The sequence below is a fragment of the Castor canadensis genome, chromosome 13, assembly GCF_047511655.1.
Source record: "Castor canadensis chromosome 13, mCasCan1.hap1v2, whole genome shotgun sequence".
NCBI classification, from domain to species: domain Eukaryota; kingdom Metazoa; phylum Chordata; class Mammalia; order Rodentia; family Castoridae; genus Castor; species Castor canadensis.
Window position 1 is genome coordinate 6,536,486 of NC_133398.1, and position 19,460 is coordinate 6,555,945.

Consider the following 19,460-nt stretch of genomic DNA (forward strand, 5'->3'; position numbering starts at 1 on the left):
AAACATTCCTGAGCTCCACCCTGGATCTTCCATTTGGGAAGATCTGGAAAGGGCCCAATGAGCTCAGTTTGAAAAGCCTCTCTGTGGCCATCTTCATTCAATGATGTATGTTTTCCTCTTTCCTATCAGTTAGTCTACCTGAAGAGCAGGTTGAATATAGAAAACACTTCTCGTTTCTTAGACAGATCCCATAAATTTAAAGATGATTTTGTGTGTGTATTTTATTTCCCTGCTTGTTTGGAAAATGAGTGAGTACAAATAGGGTGAACAAGCCTGTCCCCAGGGCCCAGAAATGGGAAGATGATTTTTTTGTAGTGCTCCTGGAGAGAGATCCTTGGATGTGGTATTCATTTCTATATCTCTTAGCTTTTAGGTTTCTGCTAGTATTTAAAAGTGAATAATTTAGCAGTGTTTTTGAGAAGCACTTGAATGTTACATACATTCAAAGTAATCCTCATTTATCAGAACTTACCAGTCTTAACAGCATATCACCAACAACAAGTCTTTAATCCTGTTTAGGATTGGACTGGTAAAAGGGAACTCTTTAGAGGGGGGCTGGGCTTCATGGTGCATGCCTACAATCCCAGCTACTTGGGAGGTGGAGGTAGGACAATTGAAGTCCAAAGTCAGCCTGGCAAAAGCATGAGATCCTATCTGAACACCAAACTAAAAGGAAGAGGACTATGGTGTGGTTCAAGGAGTAGAACACTTGTCTAGTAAGCAGGAGACCCTGAGTTCAAACCCAGGACCACCTGTTTTGCCTGGATCAATTCAAGCTAGTTTTCCTTCAACTCCTTGTAGCATTTCAATGATTTTTATGGGTGATAAGGATTAGAAATTAAAAAAAAAGAAGATGGATTTAAGTAAACCTTTAAAATAATAGGGTTAGGATTTTTTTGGGGGTTTTTTTTGTTTGTTTGTTTTGCGGTACTAGGACTTGAACTCAGGGTCTACACCTTGAGTCACTCCACCAGCCCTATTTTTGTGATGGGTTTTTTTTTAAGATAGGGTCTCATGAACTATTTACCGGGGCTGGCTTTGAACTGCAATGCTCCTGATCTCTGCCTCCTGAGTAGCTATGGTTACAGGCGTGAGCCACCAGCACCTGGCTTTAAAGTAATAGTTTTGAAAGAATTTCTATGTGAGGTGTGAATTTTAGAAATGGTGTTTTCATTTTGTAAGTTATAACTAATGAAAGAAATAGAATTTAAAACTGTGCACTAGAAATATTTCCCACAGGCACACTGGGCTTTTCCAGTATTTCAGCCTCCCTTATACATTATTCTAAATACATGGGGGAAAGGATCTATTGTTGAGATGGTGATGTTCTCATTTGCAGATTCCCCCTCATTCTTTTGTTTTTTTTGCAGCGCTGGGGTTTGAACCCAGGGCTTCCCGCTCACTATGCAGGCACTCTACCACTTGAGCCACTCCACCAGCCCTTTTTTGTGTTGGATATTTTCAAGATAGGGTCTCATGAACTATTTGTCTGGGGCTGGCTTTGAATTATGATCCTCCTGATCTCTGCCTCCTGAATAGCTAGGATTACAGGCCTGAGCCATGGGTTCCCCTTTATTCTTGATACTTGGGATGGCATTGTTTTTCCTATACAGATAAACCAACCCAAGGAAGGGTACTGTGTTTTCCACCTGAAGTAGTTGTCCTTTTTGCCTTATTTTTTTCTCCAGGACATAGCCTTTAAGAAAACATTGCTTTTTATATTCCTTGCATCTAGATTTATGAAGTAATTCTGTCACATGTCTACATCTTTGGAGACATGCCTCAGTTTATAAATTTAACTTCATGCTCTTGGGCTAGCAACCGTTCTCTTTCACCGTTGGCCTAATAATTTTTGCACTTCTGGATGTCCAGGTCTTCATTTTTTGAACAATCTCAGCAGTTGACATTCTATTGGATGTTCTATATTCCCCCGGAGTTTCAAAACCAGCAGGGACAATAGAGGTCATGTCCTCCGATTTCCCCCAGCTTACAGATGAGGAACTAGATAAACAGACTCCCTCACTGATAGCTCTGAGGTCATATTGTCCAAGCACATGGGCTCTGGTTCTCAGAGCAATGTCCTTTTTACTGAAGTCCTCTCCCTCCCACCATCTAGTACCATTTGTTAGAGATGAATCCACATTTCACTTTGTGTATGAAATGTAGGCTGATCAAAATGGTAAATGCGTTAGCATGTATTTTTCTAGGCAAATCTATAGATTTGAGGGAAATGGAAGAAACAGAAGTAAGATGTACCTACCATAAAAGAGGAATTGTAAAAGAGGACAAAGGAAGTGAGCACTGGATGCCAAGGAGTGAGGACAGGAGTACCCATGACTCATTTGTCAGTGTGCTGACAAACCTGGAGATGGGATTAGAGAGGAAAACTCAGGGCATTTTGGATAATCTGAGTATATTCAGGGAATACCTGCTAGACAGGTTTAAGGTCATCAGACTTAAATGTCTTTGCATGAACACTGTCAAAATTGTCCCTGCTTCCTTGTATTGTTTTGTTTTGTTTTTGCAGTGCTAGGAACTGAACTTGGGGCTTTGGGCATGCTAGGCAAGTGCTCTACCACTGAGTTACAACCCCAGCCCATCCCTGCTTCCTTCAGGGAGACTTATTCACAGGTGATTTCTTTACCACTTTGTTGGGGGCAGCCACTCAGCCTTGGACACAGACCCTTGGCAATGTGCTTTTGAATTTAGGCATTTGGACCCGGTTTTCTTTTTGTTTGGGGTGGTAAGGTCTGCCTGAGGATAACCATAAGGACATGGTAGCCTGTGTTCTTATACAGGGTCTGTATTCTCTGATCACTCAAGTCAGGTGCTGCCATCCAGATAACTGTTTCTGTTCATATTTGCTCCGCCTTTGAGGGTGAAAGATGAAAAGTCACACATCTGTAATACAGGACTTCTTCACCATGTTGAAAGGATGAGGGGAATAAATGGATTCCAGCTGTGGATAGTTGGTGATTTTTAAAAAACAAACTTGTAAACAAAATTACTACTGTTCTTTCATTCCTGATTTCCTGGTTGTCTTTCTAAATAAAGTGATATGTCTGTATTTTTATTTTAGGAATCTCTCGAAGAAATATCAACCTAAGAAGAACTCGAAGGAGGAAGAAGAATACAAGTACGTTTATCATTGACATTCGTGTGGTGACCTTGACATTGGTGCTGACTGTGAAGGGACAGGAGGGATAAAAATAAGTTACAGTCCCCCTTCCTTTTTGTGTCCATTTTGAAATTGGGGAAGAACAGTAAGAGCATCTGTAATGAACTTATGCTAAGCCACTAGACCTGTCTTAGCCTATTTCCACTAGTTAGGAAAAGTTGGAGCACATGCAGGAAGTACAGAGGGTACATTCTGGAGCTTCAATTTGGTTTCGAAGCTCAGGAGATCCTGCCACACCGCTCATTCACCCAAGAACTATGCCCAGCTCTGTTAGCAGTTGGGGCATCTTACCGTGATGGCCAGCCTGCAAGCGTAGTCTCTGACTTAAATCCAGGCATCCCTCGTATAAAGTTCACGTATGTGTGTGTTTTGGGTTCTGTCCGGACCGAGAATTCACAAAGCCAACTACTGCATTACACAGAGGCAAAGCGTTTCAGCTGTAATTAATTCTGAGCCATTTCCTTGTGTAATGAATCCTGGGGATCCCCCAGGAGGCCGTGTGCATTCCCCTGACTTAATTAATATTTCCTTGACCTGGGGCCGGGCGAGGACGGATGTGGCCTGGTTTGAAAGGGGTGGGTGTGCTGTACTCCGCAGGTACACATCATGTCAGGCTTTCCTCTCCACCCTGAACGAGATGAACGACTATGCCGGGCAGCACGAGGTCATCTCCGAGAACATGACGTCCCAGATCACGCTGGACCTGGCGCGCTATGTGCAGGAACTGAAGCAGGAGAGGAAATCGGTAAGGCAGGTTGACTTGATCTCCTCCTGAGAGAGGACTAAAGACATAACATCACAAAGAAGCCGTAAGAGCGGGAGACTTAAGCCGACATCTGGGAGCATGTCTAAACACATGGACTCTGCTCCTGAAATGCTTCTAGGTCTTTGCATATGATTTCAAGTGTCCCTCAGACACTGTGAAACTCACCCGCAGGTCCCAGAGTGTGGATTCCTTTGAGGAATTTAAATATTTTGGAGCATCTCAGACTTCAGAAAAACAGCAAGCAGTGGGATGTAGCATTTACTAACGAGTAGTAGTCAAACAAATCCAAGTTGGCCTTCCTGTGTTTTTTAATGTAAACCTGAGTCTGCAGTAAATTCGTTTATAGTGCCTTGGAGACACATGAACCAATAAGATGGATCTGGTTCCTAATGAAATGGAAAAGATATTAAGTAATAATGACAAAAATAGTTATTTAATTGCATTTATGATGGTTGCTACAAAGTGGGAGCATGGGTGTGTCAAGAGCAAATAATGGGGGTACCTGACATACTTTGTCTAGGTGGGGGTCAGTGAAGTTAAGCCCTGAGGGCTGAGGGACAAACATTCAGTAGGAGCAGCCAGTGCAAAGGCCCTGGAGCAGATGGGTATTTGGAACATTTCAGTTTACTTTCTTTCTAAACCATAAACATGTAGCCCATGTCTTTGGATATGTTTCGGGGGAAAAGTACAGGCCTTTTTTTTTTTTTTTGTGGTACTGGGACTTGAACTCAGGGCCTGCACCTTGAGCCACTCCACCAGCCCTATTTTTGTGAAGGGTTTATAAAGATAGGGTCTTGAGAACTATTTGCCTTGGCTGGCTTTGAACCACAATCTTCCTGATCTCTGCCTCCTGAGTAGCTAGGATTTCATGCATGAGCCACCAGCACTCAGCAAAAGTACAGGCTTTAAATTAATCCATTGGGGCTGGTGGAGTAACCCAAGCAATAAGAGCACCTGCCTAGTAAGTGTGAGGCTCTGAGTTCAAACCCCAGGGCCACCAAAAACCCCACATATTTATTCACCTGGAAGCAATGGGGATAATACTTGTTAGATTTATGTAGGGGGTTGCTGCTGGTGGGTAGAGGCCAGAGACGCACAGGACTCCCCCACAACAAACAATGTCCACAGTGCCAAGGTTGAGAAACCCTGAACTGGAGCCTGAAATTTGACAGCCTCTGCTACACTATTCATTAAAGAAGATATTTTATTTTATGAGACAGAAGGAAGCCATGAGTTGTTCAGAATATAGCAAAAGTACCTAATAATAATGATAAAATAACTGCAGTGAATCTGGACACAGTAATTGGCTGCTTCCTGGTTCCGAACTTCCCTTGACCTTGCAAAGGTTTGTATCTTCTTCCTGTTTGTTCTCTGTCTTGATGCTCTCTGTCTCTGGACTGACTTTCCTCCACCCATATAGCTTAGCATTTTAGCCAACTCCCTAACAAAAACTGCGTTTACCCTGGTAGGAAGTGCAAACTCTGCCTGGAGTGAGTCACAGGTGGGAAGTCCACATGACTGGTCCTCTTCCTCCCTCTCTGAATTCCTCTCCTGCAGCTACGTGGGCAGGCCTCAAGGCCTTTGCACTGACCTTCCTCTCCTTGGAAAGTCTTTTCCCAGAAAAGTCTCTTTCAGGAATGTTGCCTTGTCAAAGAAGTCTTTCCTCTCCACCTCTTTTAAAATGATAAAGTCCCTCTGCCCAGTGTTTGCAGTGGGCGCCAGTGGGCATCCACGGTGACAGGCTTCAACTTCAGTCTCATACTCAGCGACAGAAATGACCGGCTAGTCTATACTCTGTGACAAAGGCGAGGGTGTACTGGGTTTAATGACAGAATAGGGATAATTGGGACATCAGTTATGTATCAGGAGCACTGCAATTAGTTTTAATACTATGAAGTGTGCTTTTTCTGGATTTCTACAAATTTACAGTGAATAGCATATCGTTTATTTATTAATTTATTTATTTTTTGCAGTAATTGAGCTTGAACTCAGGGCCTACACTTTGAGCCACTCCACCAGCCCTTTTCTCTGTTGGATATTTTTTATATAGGGTCTCTCGACAGTCTGGCTTCAAACAACAATCCTCCTAATCTCTGCCTCCTGAGTAACTAGGATTACAGGTGCGAGTGAATGGTGCCCGGTCATGTCATTTATTTAGAGCTCACATTTATTTACTCTCTGTTATTGACAGGGAGGGGGGTGTTTAAGGGGTTAATGCTGTGTTTCATTTACACAAATTATAAAAGAATTTTACTAAAATGAACTAAAGAACAAAACCAAGCTTGGGTGGCTGGTATGCATCTGTAACCCCAGCTACTCAGAAGGTGGAGGCAGGACCGTCAAGAGTTCAAGACCAGCCAGGGCAAAGTTAGTGAGACTCTATCTCAAAAACAAAAAAATACAAAAAGGAAAGGGCTGGGGCAGGGCTCAAGTGATAGCGCAGCGTGCAAGGAGGCCCTGCGTTTGATCTCCAATACAGAAGAAAAAAACATAAATGCAGTCCTTTTAAAGCAAATTCCTCATTCTTCCCAAGTTTTCTTTCTGTTGTCGTTTGCAGGTCTACGTGATGGTCAAGTGTTAGTCTTGGTCAGCCTGTGTGCTTAAGTGCTCCAGTTAATATCACAAGCACTTTCCATGTGTCTACTGAAAATGTATTGTTTTCATAATTAGACTTTTAGTAACCGTGTTTCACTCTAACACTCTTATAATTCACTCACCTAATTCTTTATTGCTTACTCTACAGGCTATTCCCAATTTCCAATTAATGGATTTAGATAGTTAAGCAATACTAAGTAACCTCTTTAATAACTTTTTTTTTGCTGGCACTGGGATTTGAACTCAGGGCCTCCCACTTGCTAGGCAGGCACTCTGCCACTTGAGCCACTCCACCAGCCCTTTTTTGTAATGGGTCTTTTTTTTTTTTTGAGATAGGATCTCAGGAACTTTTTGTCCAGGGCTGGCCTCAATCCTCAATCGTCCTGATCTCCGCTTCCCGAGTAGCTAGAATTAGAGGCATGAATCCCTGGTGCCTGGCTACAACTATTTACTTTGCGCACATGAGTAAGATTATTCCCCCAAGCTAAATTCCCAGAAGTGAGAATATGAGGTCAAAATACTTGTTTAAGCACCCATGGCTTATGGTCCTCGATAAAGCTTTGGTCATTTTATAAGATTAGTGGTCTTTCACAGAATTATAGATAAGATTTCTAAGTGTCAGTGAAGCCGTCTGTTGAGAATTGGCTTATCTGAGATGTGGATAACTCAGAACTGATAACGTACATTCCTGAATAAGAGCTGCTATAAACAGCTGGGCAGGTGGCTCACTCCTGTAATCCCAGCTATTTGGCTTGTGGTTTGAGGCCAACCTGGGCAAAAAGTTAGCGAGACCCTTTTAAACAATTAGCTGGTCATGGTGGCGTGGCCTGTCATCCCAGCCACATGGGAGGCGTAAAATAGGATGGTGGTCTGCACCAGCCCAGGCTTAAGCATGAGTCCCTACCTGAAAAATAAAACAGCCAAAGCTGAAAGTGCAGAGGAGGTGACATAGACAGCTCAAGTGGTAGAGTGCCTGCCTAGCATGGTGAGGCCCTGAGTTCAAACCTCAGTACTGCCAAAAGAAAGGACTACTGTAAACCCACTCTTACTGGTGACTGTTGCATGTTGAACCAAGAATCTTAAGAGATGGTTCAGCTCCAGCCTTGCTTCCATGGAGGGTGCTCTCGGTGATTCCCACTAGTCACAGGTGAGGAATTTGTGGACACTTGTGGATCCTGTGGGGGAACCAGGATGCCTTCCCCGACATTTGCTGGAGTTCCCAGTGCACTTCCCCATGGGTGAGCAGGGTGGCTCAGTACTTACAAAACACTGGCCAGGAATGGAAGCGCTTTTTTCTGGTAGTTATCTGATGAGTTGTAGAGGAGACAATTATACTAAAAATTTTACAAATCTCAGTGTATGTCTGCAGACCCCACATCACTTAGAATGACCACTTAAAGATTTTCCTGAGGTCTCTGAAATGTTTGAAAATTAATATCACACTAAAAACTGTAACATTCTTTTTAAGTTAGGTATTGTATAAGTCCTATTTATAGATCTTAACGAAGGACCTTCATCTCCAATAAAGCAGTTCTGCAGCATGGACTGCCTCCAATATGTTTAGAAAAAAATGTTTTTATAAGTGATTAGAGCAGATAAAACTTAGCATGAAGGAAAACAAAAGCTAAAAGGAATTTGTGTATATGACCTAACTAATTTCAGGTCCATTTCTGATTTATTAAGTCTATTGAGATCTGACTGCTGCTTTGTTAGGCACCAAAAATGTAGAGCCATGGCAGTGGCTCATACCTGTAATCTCAGCCACTTGGGAAGCAGAGATCAGAGGATCCCTGTTTGAGGCCAGCCTGAGAAAAATGTTAGTTAGCCCCTCCCCCCATCACAATCAATAAGCTGAGAGCATGGTGACACGCACGTCTGGTCCCAGCTACGTGGGAGGCCATAGGTAGGAGGCCCAGGGCCCCAGGCTGGCCCAGGGTGAAAAACATAAAACCCTATCTAAAAAATAACCTAAAAGGAAAAAGAGGTGGAGACATGGCTCAAGTGGTAGAGCACCTGCCTAGCAAGTGTGCAGCCCTGAGTTCAAACCCCACTTCCGGAAAAAAAAAAAAAAGTGTAGTGAGAAGCCCGGACTGGTTTTAGATTTCATGAGCTGGAGAAAGAGTGGTGGGTTTTTGTAGTGTTCTGCCCCGCGTTTGTTTAAATCAGTGAAAAAGCAGGAGGCCTCAAGTTGTTATTTGTCGGTCTTTCTCATGAGTCTAAGAGCCTGGTCAGCCCAAAGAATTTGGACTTCTCCTTGTGTGACTGCCTATGGTTTGGCCTTAGGCATCCTCCTCCCCAACGCATACCCGTATCCCCCAGTTCAATGTGTCCCTAGAAGGTATTTTGTTCAGTCTTCTTGTTTTGAAAGAACATGTAAAAGTGACATTTTTGTTAACTAAGAATGGGCCCTGTCACCATTGTGGTTTTATCACTTACAAAGCCACTGGTGACATAGACCAAAGAGTTATTTCGTCATTCGTGGGATCACATGCCTTGTTCACGGAGAGCTTAAATTCCCTTCTTGACTTCATGGGCTTGCACTGTGGCCTTGGATTTTGTGTTCCTCCCTTGTAAGCAGGAGCGGTGTCTTCCTTTTCTCTGGGGACTTGTGAGAATTGCCTATTTTTCTGTCTCAGCCGACTCTCGGCAGCTAGGAACATCGCCCCTCACAGAGTGGCCCTGCTTGCCCTTCCCAAAGCGAACTTGAACCCCCAACACCTTTCCCCATCCCGCTGTCCTTCCTTCACCTCTCGATAAACGGTGCCCTTCTCACCAGGTTGTCCTAGCCAATAGCATGGTGCCATCCACGACTGTCCTTTCTCCCCTCACCCAGGTCTTAGCTAGGATCCAGTGCTGTCAACTCTGCCTCCAGAAAACGCTCTCAATGCACAACGTGTCACCATGTCTTCTGTGTCTACCCTGGTTCCCTTTGTCGTCATCTCTCATCTGGAGGGCTGAGCCAAGCCTTCCTCCTTCACCTCTCTGCTTCCGTGCTTACCCCAGGGCCAATGGTCCAACTCTCCGGCCCCACGTCTGAGCCACCACCAGCCCCCAGAGTGCAGGGCAGCAGTCCCCACCTTGTTCTGCCACACTTGCCCTGTTCTCTGCAGGGCATCACCTGTACCTTCAATGATGCAGAACAGAGCAGGTCACTTCCCTTCTTACGTATTTCAGCAGCCTTCATCATGCTCACCATGATTGTCCATGGTCAAAGCCATGCTCACTTCTCCTGCCTTGTCCCGGCACTCGGTCAAAGGGCACTGGCATCCAGCTGGCCTTGAACAAGCCAGGCCCTCTCACACCTGGAGCATCTGTCTGCACTCGGTCTTCCCACTGCCCAGCATGGTCTTCCCCCAGACCACACTGTCCAAGACACCACAGTTACCCACACTCATCTCTCGGGTCCCTTCCCTTTTCTCTGTTCACTCTCCCACACCGCCTTCCTCATGTCCAGAGCATCCCCACGCACTTGTGGGTGTGCAGTTAACATGGGATGAGTGAGTGAATTAGACTGGACGACCTTGCAGCTCGGGAAGGGTTGCTGTCCTGAAAGTTCCACCTGTCCACTTGACACCCCACCTAAACTTGTGGATGGAGAGCCTCCTTATTTTGGTGTGGAGGTATCAGCTCCAGAAGGGACTAGGAGAAGGACATGCATCCTTGGAGGCCTACATGCAGATTGTATTAAGTTGATCCTTTCATCCAAAGGCTAATTGAGGTTCTACAGAAGACTCAGAACATTTTGGAACTGGAGATGTGGTTACTTTAAAGATAAAAAACTACCGAAGTCTGTAGATAGCTAGGTGTGAACATTCTGGGTGGCACAGGCAACAGAGAGTGGTGGGGAAGGGGGCAGAGGGCCAGCCAGAGAGGAGGAAAGGAAACCCGGCCTCATCTGCTACCCAAGCCTGGCCCTGCACCCTGTGAGGGGACCCCCACGCTGAACCCATTCTGTCAGTGTTAGGGGGAGGATGAGCAAATGAGCCTGACACGGGAGGTAGGCATGTTAGGAACCACATTCATCCAGAAGGTATTTTTAATATAAACAGATTTGGAAAAATAGGCCATACTGAGTAAATGCAGAATGTAGGTCCCGTCACGAGTGTTCTGGTGTCTGGTTTGGGATCGAAGAGCATGAGTCACTTGCATGAACAGGCCTGGGGTGTCTCATGGTGAGGTACTGCCCTCCACGGTCCACAAGAACCTCACCACATTTGTAGATTTGTAGTGAGATTAAAACCAGGACTGGGGGCCAGAGGCTCACGCCTGTAATCCTCGCTACTCAGGAGGCAGAGATGAGGAGGATCGCAGTTTGAAGCCAGCCCTGGGCAAATACTTCACGAGACCCTATCTCGAAAACAACCATCACCAAAAAGGGCTGGTGAAGTGGTTCAAGGTGTAGGCCCTGAGTTCAAGCTCCAGTACTGCAAAACAAAACAGAGCAAAATAAAAAAACAAACAACTGGGGATCCCAAGTCAAGTGTGGAGGCCACTGGTGTCCAAATCCATCACACTGTGGGTTGTGAGGAAATGACAGTGTTTGTCATAGACATGTTTTCTGAAAGTTCCTTCTTTCTTTGCCCTTTAAAAGTTTTTGTGTTCCTTTCTTTTCAGCTGTGGAATCTGAGCTGTATCTCAAATTCCAAATGGCTGACTGCTGCCCCTCCAGTGTTTATTCTTTTGCTTATCTACTTTTTTTTTCTTTTATTAATGGCTGTTCTCATATATTTTGTTTTTAAGCAAGCCATTGATGGTTTAATAGCAACAAACATAGTGAAGTGAGCATGTCTCAGCCTCAGTATGGTTTCTTGCAGTACAGTAGAATCTTCTAAGCTTTGTCACTGTCATTTTTCTTGAACTATATTTGTTTTCTTTATTTATATATTTTTGGTGCCACTGGGGTTTGAACTCAGGGCTTCCCGCTTGCTAGCCAAGCGCTCTTACTGGAGTCACTCTACCAGTCCTCACTGTCAACCTTTCTTTAAGCTCAGACTTGCTTATTTTATGTGCTATGTGATTTTTTTTTTTAATTCTCAGCTGTCCCTTGTCACAGGGAAATGTCTAAAAGAGTTTTAAAGGATGATTTTTTTTTTCTGCAGAGACTTGAGCACAACTAAAAATTGAGATGAAATAAGTAATAGTATCTGTCACCCCACATTCCTTTAGGCTTTTTTTTTTTGTTTTTTTTTTAGGTCTATCATTGTGTTTCTCTTATTACAGGAGAAAGTCCAGAGCGCTCTGGGGACCCCAGAGATGGCATTTCCTGTCTCTTTTCTGATAGGAGAAGTGAGCTGAGATGACTTCACCCCATGGCTCCAAAAGAAGCGCTTATCATCTCTGGCCAGGGAACAATTCCTCTTTATGTAGAGCTGATGGCACGCTTTTAGACACACACGTGCCCACTGTCCGGAGAAGTGCCCTGCCGTTGCTGTGCGTAAATAACAAATGCATCGGCCCCGCTCCCCTCCATTTGCTCAGTTTTGTAGCTGTGAAGATCGCTTTTCTGTCAAAGGAGGGGAAGACAGTCCTGCTGTTAGGTCAGGCGCACCCCGAGCCCTGGAGGGCACTGGTTCCTCCCTCCATGTTCTAAAGGGTCACATGACAAGAACATGCTTCCTGTGTTACATGACAAGTAAATCCTCAGGGGTCATTCCCAGTGGAAGGAGCGTCACCATCACAGGTCTCTTCTCTTTTTTTGTGGTACTGGGTCTTGAACTCAGGGCCTAACCTCGGTCACTCCACCAGCCCTCTTTTTTGTGATGGGTTTTTTGAGATAGGGTCTCCTGAACTATTTGCCCAACCTGGCTTTGAACCTCAGTCTTCCTGATCTCTGCCTCCTGAGTAGCTAGGATTTCAGGCGTGAGCCACTGGTGCCCGGCTCAGGTATTTAGTCATGGGAGAGATGTATGACTGAGGAGTCTTCATGGGCCAGAGCCCACAGTAAGGTAAGGGACACGCCCTGCTTTAGAAACAAACACGATTATTAAACATTTAAATTAAAGAGTCACCGGAGAATAACGCTATGAATGTTAACTCAAAACCATCTCCAGTGCTCCCAAAATATGCCTTTTTTTTTTAAAGACTTGTCTTCAGAAAAGATGCCTTTTAAAATAAAGCTGGGCTGGGGGTGTGGCTAAGTGTTAGAACACTTGCTTAGCATTCAAGAGGCCTGGGTTCTGACCCCCAAGCACGGTAAAGGAAAAGAAAATAAAAATAAAGCCAGTCTGTCTTGAGCAGTGTGCTTCTGTATATACGCCCTCTCCTCGACAGTGCTGCCCTTGGCGTGGGGCTTGCTTTCATTCAAGTGTCCCTTCAATAGCTGCTGTAGAGATGGGGCTTCAGCCAGAGCTCGGAAATGAGGGCTGAGGTTGTGTTTTCTTTTCCCTTTCCTTTTCTTTGCTTTCCCTCCCTCCTCTCCTTCCTTTCTCTCTCAACAACATCTTACTATGCAGCCCAGACTAGATTTGAACTTGAGATCCTCCTGCCTCAACCTCCCAAGTGCTGGGATTATAGGTCTACACCATCACACCCAACTTGGTTTTCTTTTTCTTTTTGTACCTGTCTTTGAATTTGCAGTAAACTTTTGGGGAATGATCTCTTCAGCACATGCACGGCACTGTGGTCCTGCTTGGGAAGTGGGAATAGTTTTTTTTGCAGTGAGAGAAAGCCACTAGACAAGGGACTTTGGGGACAAAGATACCTCACTGAGAAGGCACGGTTAGTCCAGGTGGTTTGAAATGGATCCTTTTTCTTTGTCCTGGGATTCTCCTTCAGCCTGTTCTTCTGCCTCCCTTTTCCCCTGAGGACAGCCCTCCCTCCTTCCCTCTGGCCATTCCCTTCTAAAATGACTAAATGTAGCTTTCAGAAAACCTGTTTTGTGTCCTTCCTCCTAGGCCCAGAGTTTTTCTCACCTTGCCTTCAGCTCTGATTCTTAATTCTCCCACAGTTATTTTTATTCCTTGCCTTAGACTCTGTTTCTTTCCTGTTTTATCTTGTGTCCATTAGGAAAGTTGAAAAATGAAGCCCCAAGAGGCTTCCGCTGGGATCCTAGAGACCCAAAACTTGCTGGATGAATAAAAATTATTGCATGTTGGATGCCGGTGGCTCATGCCTGGAATCCTAGCAACTCAGGAGGCAGAGATCAGGAGGATCAAGTCTTGAAACCCTACCTCGAAAACAATCATCACCACAAAGGGCTGGTGGAGTGGCTCAAGGTGTAGGCCCTGAGTTCAAGCCCCAGCACTACGAATATATATATATATATTTTGCAGAGGCACTTGAAACAGAGAAAGGTGACCTCCAAAGAGAGCTGAGAAAACATCCTTTCCAAAGGAGCACTGTTCTGATCTCTCTCCTCCCAGCCAGCTGTCATTATGGCTTAGGTGCAGGTCTGAGTGGGTGGGCCTCTGAGCTCGGAGGCTGTACCTAGAAGAACTCATTTTTGCCATTCTCTCGCCTTTTCCACAGTGCACCCCTACCACCAACGCACGCCTGGCTGGTCAGAAAACACAGCACATTGAAACCAGCTAAACAGGAACACTTAGGACAACATGGCAGGTGTAGGGAAAGCAATAAGGAAAGGTTCAGTCCCTGGGCTAATCTCAGTGAGGAGCTGCTATGGCCCCTGGTCCTCAAAAGCCAAGGGGAGCCCTACTCCAACTTTGAGATCAGCAGAGAGTCCCCGCCACCCATTGCCTTGCAGGCATGAATTCCTGGCCTGCACAACAAATCTAACCAGACCTGAAGCGCAGGGGAGCTGTTTATGAGGTCCACTGCTTGTCAGCCTCGGGGGACACAGGGTGAAAAGGGGACCTGGGAAATCCCCAGTCCACTGACCAAATCAGTGGTGTCTGGTGAAAAGATGTGAAAAGTTAAGGAACTAGTGATTTTGGGCAAAAAAAGACTGCATTTTCTTAATATTTCTGTGTATTTATTTCTTTGGGAGTCTTTTTTTTTTTGGTACTGGGGTTTGAACTCAGGGCCTGCCTGAGTAGCTAGGATTACAGATGTGAGCCACTGGCACTCAGCTCTTTGGGATTCTTGTCTTTTGTGGCAACCTCATCCATCTACCCTTTTGGCTTTAACCACACACTTTATGCTCATAATTCTTGAATGGATCTTTAGTGCTGATTCTACACTCACTTCTGTATCCAAGACCCATTCAGCTCTACTCCGAGATTTGTAGAAATACTGATGTTAGCCAGGTATAGAAGTACATGCCTGTAATCCCAGCACTCAGGAGTCTAAGGCAAGAGAATGAGAGTTTTGGGCCATCCTGTACTGCATGGCAAGAGCCTGTCTCAAAAAATGGTAACCAAGAAGGGGCTGGCGCAGTGGCTCAAGTGGTAAGAGCGCCAGCATAGCAGGCATGAGGCCCTGACTTCAACCCCAGGACCCACCTTAACTAAAACTATGTGCATGTTCCTCTCTCTTCAGATCCACTCCTTTGTCTTCCCTGTCCTTGTGCAGCCCAGACCAACAGCCGTGGGGCCACCCTGACCATCCCCTTACCTCGCATCCAACCTAATCTCCAGGAAGTCCTGCTGACTTGACTCATCAAAGGACACCCAAGGGGTCTGGGATGTGGCTCAGAGATAGAGCGCTTACCTATCATGCACAGGCCCTGGGTTCACCCTCAGCACCACACACACACACACACACCACACACATACCACCCCAAATCTCACCCCCTCTCACCGCCTGCCCTGCAGCCATCTGGTCCATGCACTGTCACCTTCAGGATTGTTGCTAGAGGCTCCTTTCTGGGATTTCCCTTCACAACATCTACACTGGGTCACTTACTGCCTCTGGCTCATTCAGACAAGAAAGCCCTGCAGACCCTACAAAGCCTTGCCTGGCTCCCTGGGGTCCCAGCCAGTCAGCAGCAGACATAAGCCTGCCTTGGGGCCTTGGCCATGTAGCACAGAGGTGAATTTATCTTCATGTGGAAACAGACCTAAGGGATGACAATCCCCATCCACACAATGCTTTTTACGCAAATGTTTGTAGCAGCTTCACTTGTCATAGCCTGAAACTGGGGACAAACCAAATATTCCTCAATTGATAAACAAAATGTGGTACAGCCATACATGAAGTTTCACTTAGCAATAAAAAAGAATAAAGTACGGCTACCTGTGGCAACATGGCTGAACCCTGCTAAGTGAGCACCACACTCACAAACGTCTTCATCCTGTGTGACCAGAAGAGGCAGATTTGAGACAGAATATCATGGTGGTTGCTGAGGGCTGGGGAGGATGGGGGACTAGAGGGTGACAGCTAAGAAGTATAGTTTTTCTCTTCCAGGTGCTGAAAATATTCTCAAATTAATTGTGATGATTGTGTAGTTCTGTGCCTTTACTAAAACCCGTCGGATCACACAATGTGAAAGGGTCACTCAGTGTATGAATTACGCTCCAAGCAGCTAACAGCAAAAGTCGTTGCTGTCTTTATAAAACACTCCTGTTTTCACAAGTGATACAATATTGCATGTCTTCACATGCAATATTGTTGTGTGTAAAAGGAACTTTGTGACTACTCTTATTTCCCCTTTAATTTGAGGGATTTTAGCTGCTAAATTTCTTTCGATTGCACCTGCTGGGTGCTCAGTATTTATGTTTACATGTGTGTATTTTGCAGTGCTGGAGATGGAACCCAGGGCCTCATGCATGCGAGGCAAGTGCTCTACCATGGAGCTGCGCCTCAGCCCAGAAGTTCAATATCAAAATGTTATTTAAGCAGATGAGATCCCCTACCTCCCATGTTCGGAGGAGAAGGATGGGTGCTGATCCCTGATGTGGTTTCTTTCCCCCTCTCCAGAACTTTCACGATGGAAGAAAAGCCCAACAGCACATCGAGACCTGCTGGAAGCAGCTGGAGTCGGTAAGTGGAGGACTGACACTGAAGAATCGGCTTCAGATTCTCTCATTCGAATTGAATCTAGGCTCGAGTTCCCCAGTAAGTCAAAAGCAAGCAAAAGCACTCCTCATTTAAATTTCATCTAATCTGTTTCTAGAGCCATTATCTCAAGCCAATATCGGGCCAGAAGTGCTCGGGTGGCTTATTGTTTTCTAGAAGGACTATGGAGAGAACACACACGTGCCAGCATTGATGGAAATAAATGGGGGTTTTAGAACAACTCCTGGAAATGGTTATCTGCAAATCAGCTCAAAGCAGAAGGCCTGTTGGGGGTCCTGGATGAAATTCTGCCTTCTCCTGGCCATCTTGGGCCTTGTCACCACCCCACTGTGTTCTCCATTTGCAGAGTAAGAGGCGGTTTGAGCGGGACTGCAAAGAGGCCGACAGGGCGCAGCAGTACTTTGAGAAGATGGACGCTGACATCAATGTGACAAAGGCAGACGTTGAAAAGGTGAGGGGACGCCTGTCTCACTTCCCTTGAGAGTGAGTCACCAACAGCCCTGCCCGCTTCCTCTTTCCAAGGCATCCACAAAAGGGCACTTGACTGGGGATCATTTTCGTTTTGCTCCATCATCATGGGGACCACAGCCCACATTTGGGGAGGCTGCAGTGTGAGGGTTCGAGCAATCTGTGTGAGTGGTCACCAGGAGGGTAACAGGGAGACAGGGATGCACGTGTGCAGCCAGACTCTGGTTCTTCCTCGCTGGTTTTGCAAAAACAAAGTCAATTTCTTGTGAGCTGGAGAGACCATGCAGCCCATCTGGAAGAGCTGAGCTGGTGACAGTGCTTCCTTCAGAAAGATGAGAGTGTCCCTCTGCCTGCCCGCTCCCCACTCACACAGCCAGGTCACAAAGGCCGGCTTCTGTGCGTCCTCACAGGAGCTTCCTGTGTCAGCAATCAGCAGGAGCCTGACGTGTGGGCTGTGTCTTCTAAGAAGCCTGGCGCTCTTTGTATGAAAGTCAGCAACACAGTGTCAGCACACACAGGCTGATAAAGGGCTGCGTTCATTCCTGATCCCCGGGCTGCTCAGGCTTCACAGCCTCCTGCTGTCAGGGCCAAGCTAAGGGTCCCTTTTGCTTTTGCAATTAGTTAAAGATGACTTCAGCAGGGCAATGGCATGATCAGAATTTGCCTCATTCTGCCAAGTCCCTCACTTACAAAGTGAGGGTATACCAGTGTGCCTTTTAAAAATACTTAACATACTAAAATTCAGATTCTAGTTGTATTCATTTGCTTGTTGGTTTGGGTATATTGGGGGGTGGGCGCTAGAACTGAATCCCAGGACCTCAAATGTGCTGTGCAAGTGTTCTGCCACTGAGCTACATCCTCAGCCCGAATTCTCACTTAACCTAGAGTGGAGAGACTTACTGATAAAGTTACCATAATTAACAGAAACTCCCCCTAAGGTCCCATTAACTAGCCAAATCCCCAAAGTACTTAAAATGTTATCCAAACACTTAAAATGTTACCCTCAATAGCTCTTAAAATAAGATAGATCAAGTCAAAGTTTATTCTAAAAAGATTAAGTTAAAATTAACGTATGTGGCCGTGTGCTGTGGATTACACCTATAATCCTAACTATTCAGGAGGCAGAGATCAGGAGGGTCGAAGTTCCGAACCAGCCTGGGCAAACAGTTCATAAGACCCTATCTTGAAAATGTCTAATACAAAACAGGGCTAGTGGACTGGCTGAAGTGGTAAAGCGCCTGCCTAGCAAGTGTTAGGTTGTGAGTTCAGATCCCAGTACCACCCAAAAGAGAAAAAAAATTAGTTTATATGTGTGTATATATATATATACACACATATATACATATATACACATATTTATCTACATGGCACAAATATACATTCTTTAGCAAATGCTTTATTTTTTTTTGATAGAATTTTTTTATTTTATCATTTTTACATTTACTCACATTGTTTGGGCTACCTCCCCCCCACTTTGTTATCTTAAATGTAACATCAGAATGATTTTTATTCATTTAAGGATTTTTTTTTAAAGGAGTTACTTTTATGACCTTTCCTTATTATACAAGCTCTCCGTGCTCATTGTAGAAATACCTGAAAATATGAACAACCAAAGGAAGGAAAGAAACCGAAAAACTCAACTCCTGTGACTACCTAAGTATTTTACCTTTCAGAACTTTATAAAACAGTACACCAGGGCTGGGGCTGTAGCTCAGCAGAGCAGTTGCCTGCTGTGTCAAGGCTCTAGACTCGAACCCCAGCTTGGCAAAACAAGACAGGACAGGACAAAACGTGTGCTGTGTACAAACTATGTGGAGTGTAACTGAAGGAACGCCGGGTTACCCAAGCCTGTCTCCTTCAGGCTTCTGTCCTCCTCCTTCTCCCCACCCAGAAGTAAACTTCGTCCCGAATTTCGGGTTCATCATTGTCCTCGACTCCTCGCAGACTTACCCTCACAGGTGTGCACTCGCCAGTGAGCACGTTATAATTTTGTCTCTGGAAATAAACAGGAGCACACTTTAATCCAACACGTTTGAGACTCAGCTTGTGTGGCGGATAGAGCTCAGGTTTTATGCTACAGCCAGGTGCCTTGCTAAGCAATCTGTATTTCATATTTCTGTTCTTCTTTTTCTACAAAGATAGTCACACCACCAGCAAGGGATGACTTCTGTTCTCCTCTTGCAACCTTTATGCCTTCTACTTATCTTTCTTCTCTCGCTCCTGGCCATGACCTCCTTTGTCCAAAAGGAACAGTCATTACCAGCCTCCCAATCTCATCTGGATTGCAAAGTGTACTTTAAACGTTTTCTCATTAAGGATGATTTTCGGGCTGGGTGTTTGGCTCAAGTGATAGAGCGCTAGCCTAGCAAGCGTGAGGACCTGAGTTCAAACCCCAGTGCCGCCAAAAGATGCATTTTAATTGGGTTAAGGCATTCTCCCTGTTTTCCTATTTTGCCCAGAGGGTTATTTTCCTTTAAAACTTGGCTTGATATTGAGCATCAGTAAATAGTTTTCTGGTACATTACGTTAGTCAGTTTT

The 19,460-nt window shown here is 45.2% G+C and overlaps 1 protein-coding gene across 20 annotated transcripts in view; it reads left to right on the forward strand.

Annotated features, from left to right (window-relative positions):
- The window catches only part of Fnbp1 (formin binding protein 1), a 117,323-nt gene that overhangs the window by 49,314 nt on the left and 48,549 nt on the right, over nucleotides 1-19,460 (forward strand). For all 20 annotated transcript variants that reach the window (XM_020158959.2, XM_020158967.2, XM_020158958.2 and 17 more), the window contains exons 3-6: nucleotides 3,080-3,136; nucleotides 3,776-3,923; nucleotides 16,356-16,418; nucleotides 16,801-16,905. In XM_020158959.2, coding sequence (XP_020014548.2) covers nucleotides 3,080-3,136; nucleotides 3,776-3,923; nucleotides 16,356-16,418; nucleotides 16,801-16,905 — 373 coding nt within the window. The remainder of the gene's footprint in view (nucleotides 1-3,079; nucleotides 3,137-3,775; nucleotides 3,924-16,355; nucleotides 16,419-16,800; nucleotides 16,906-19,460) is intronic.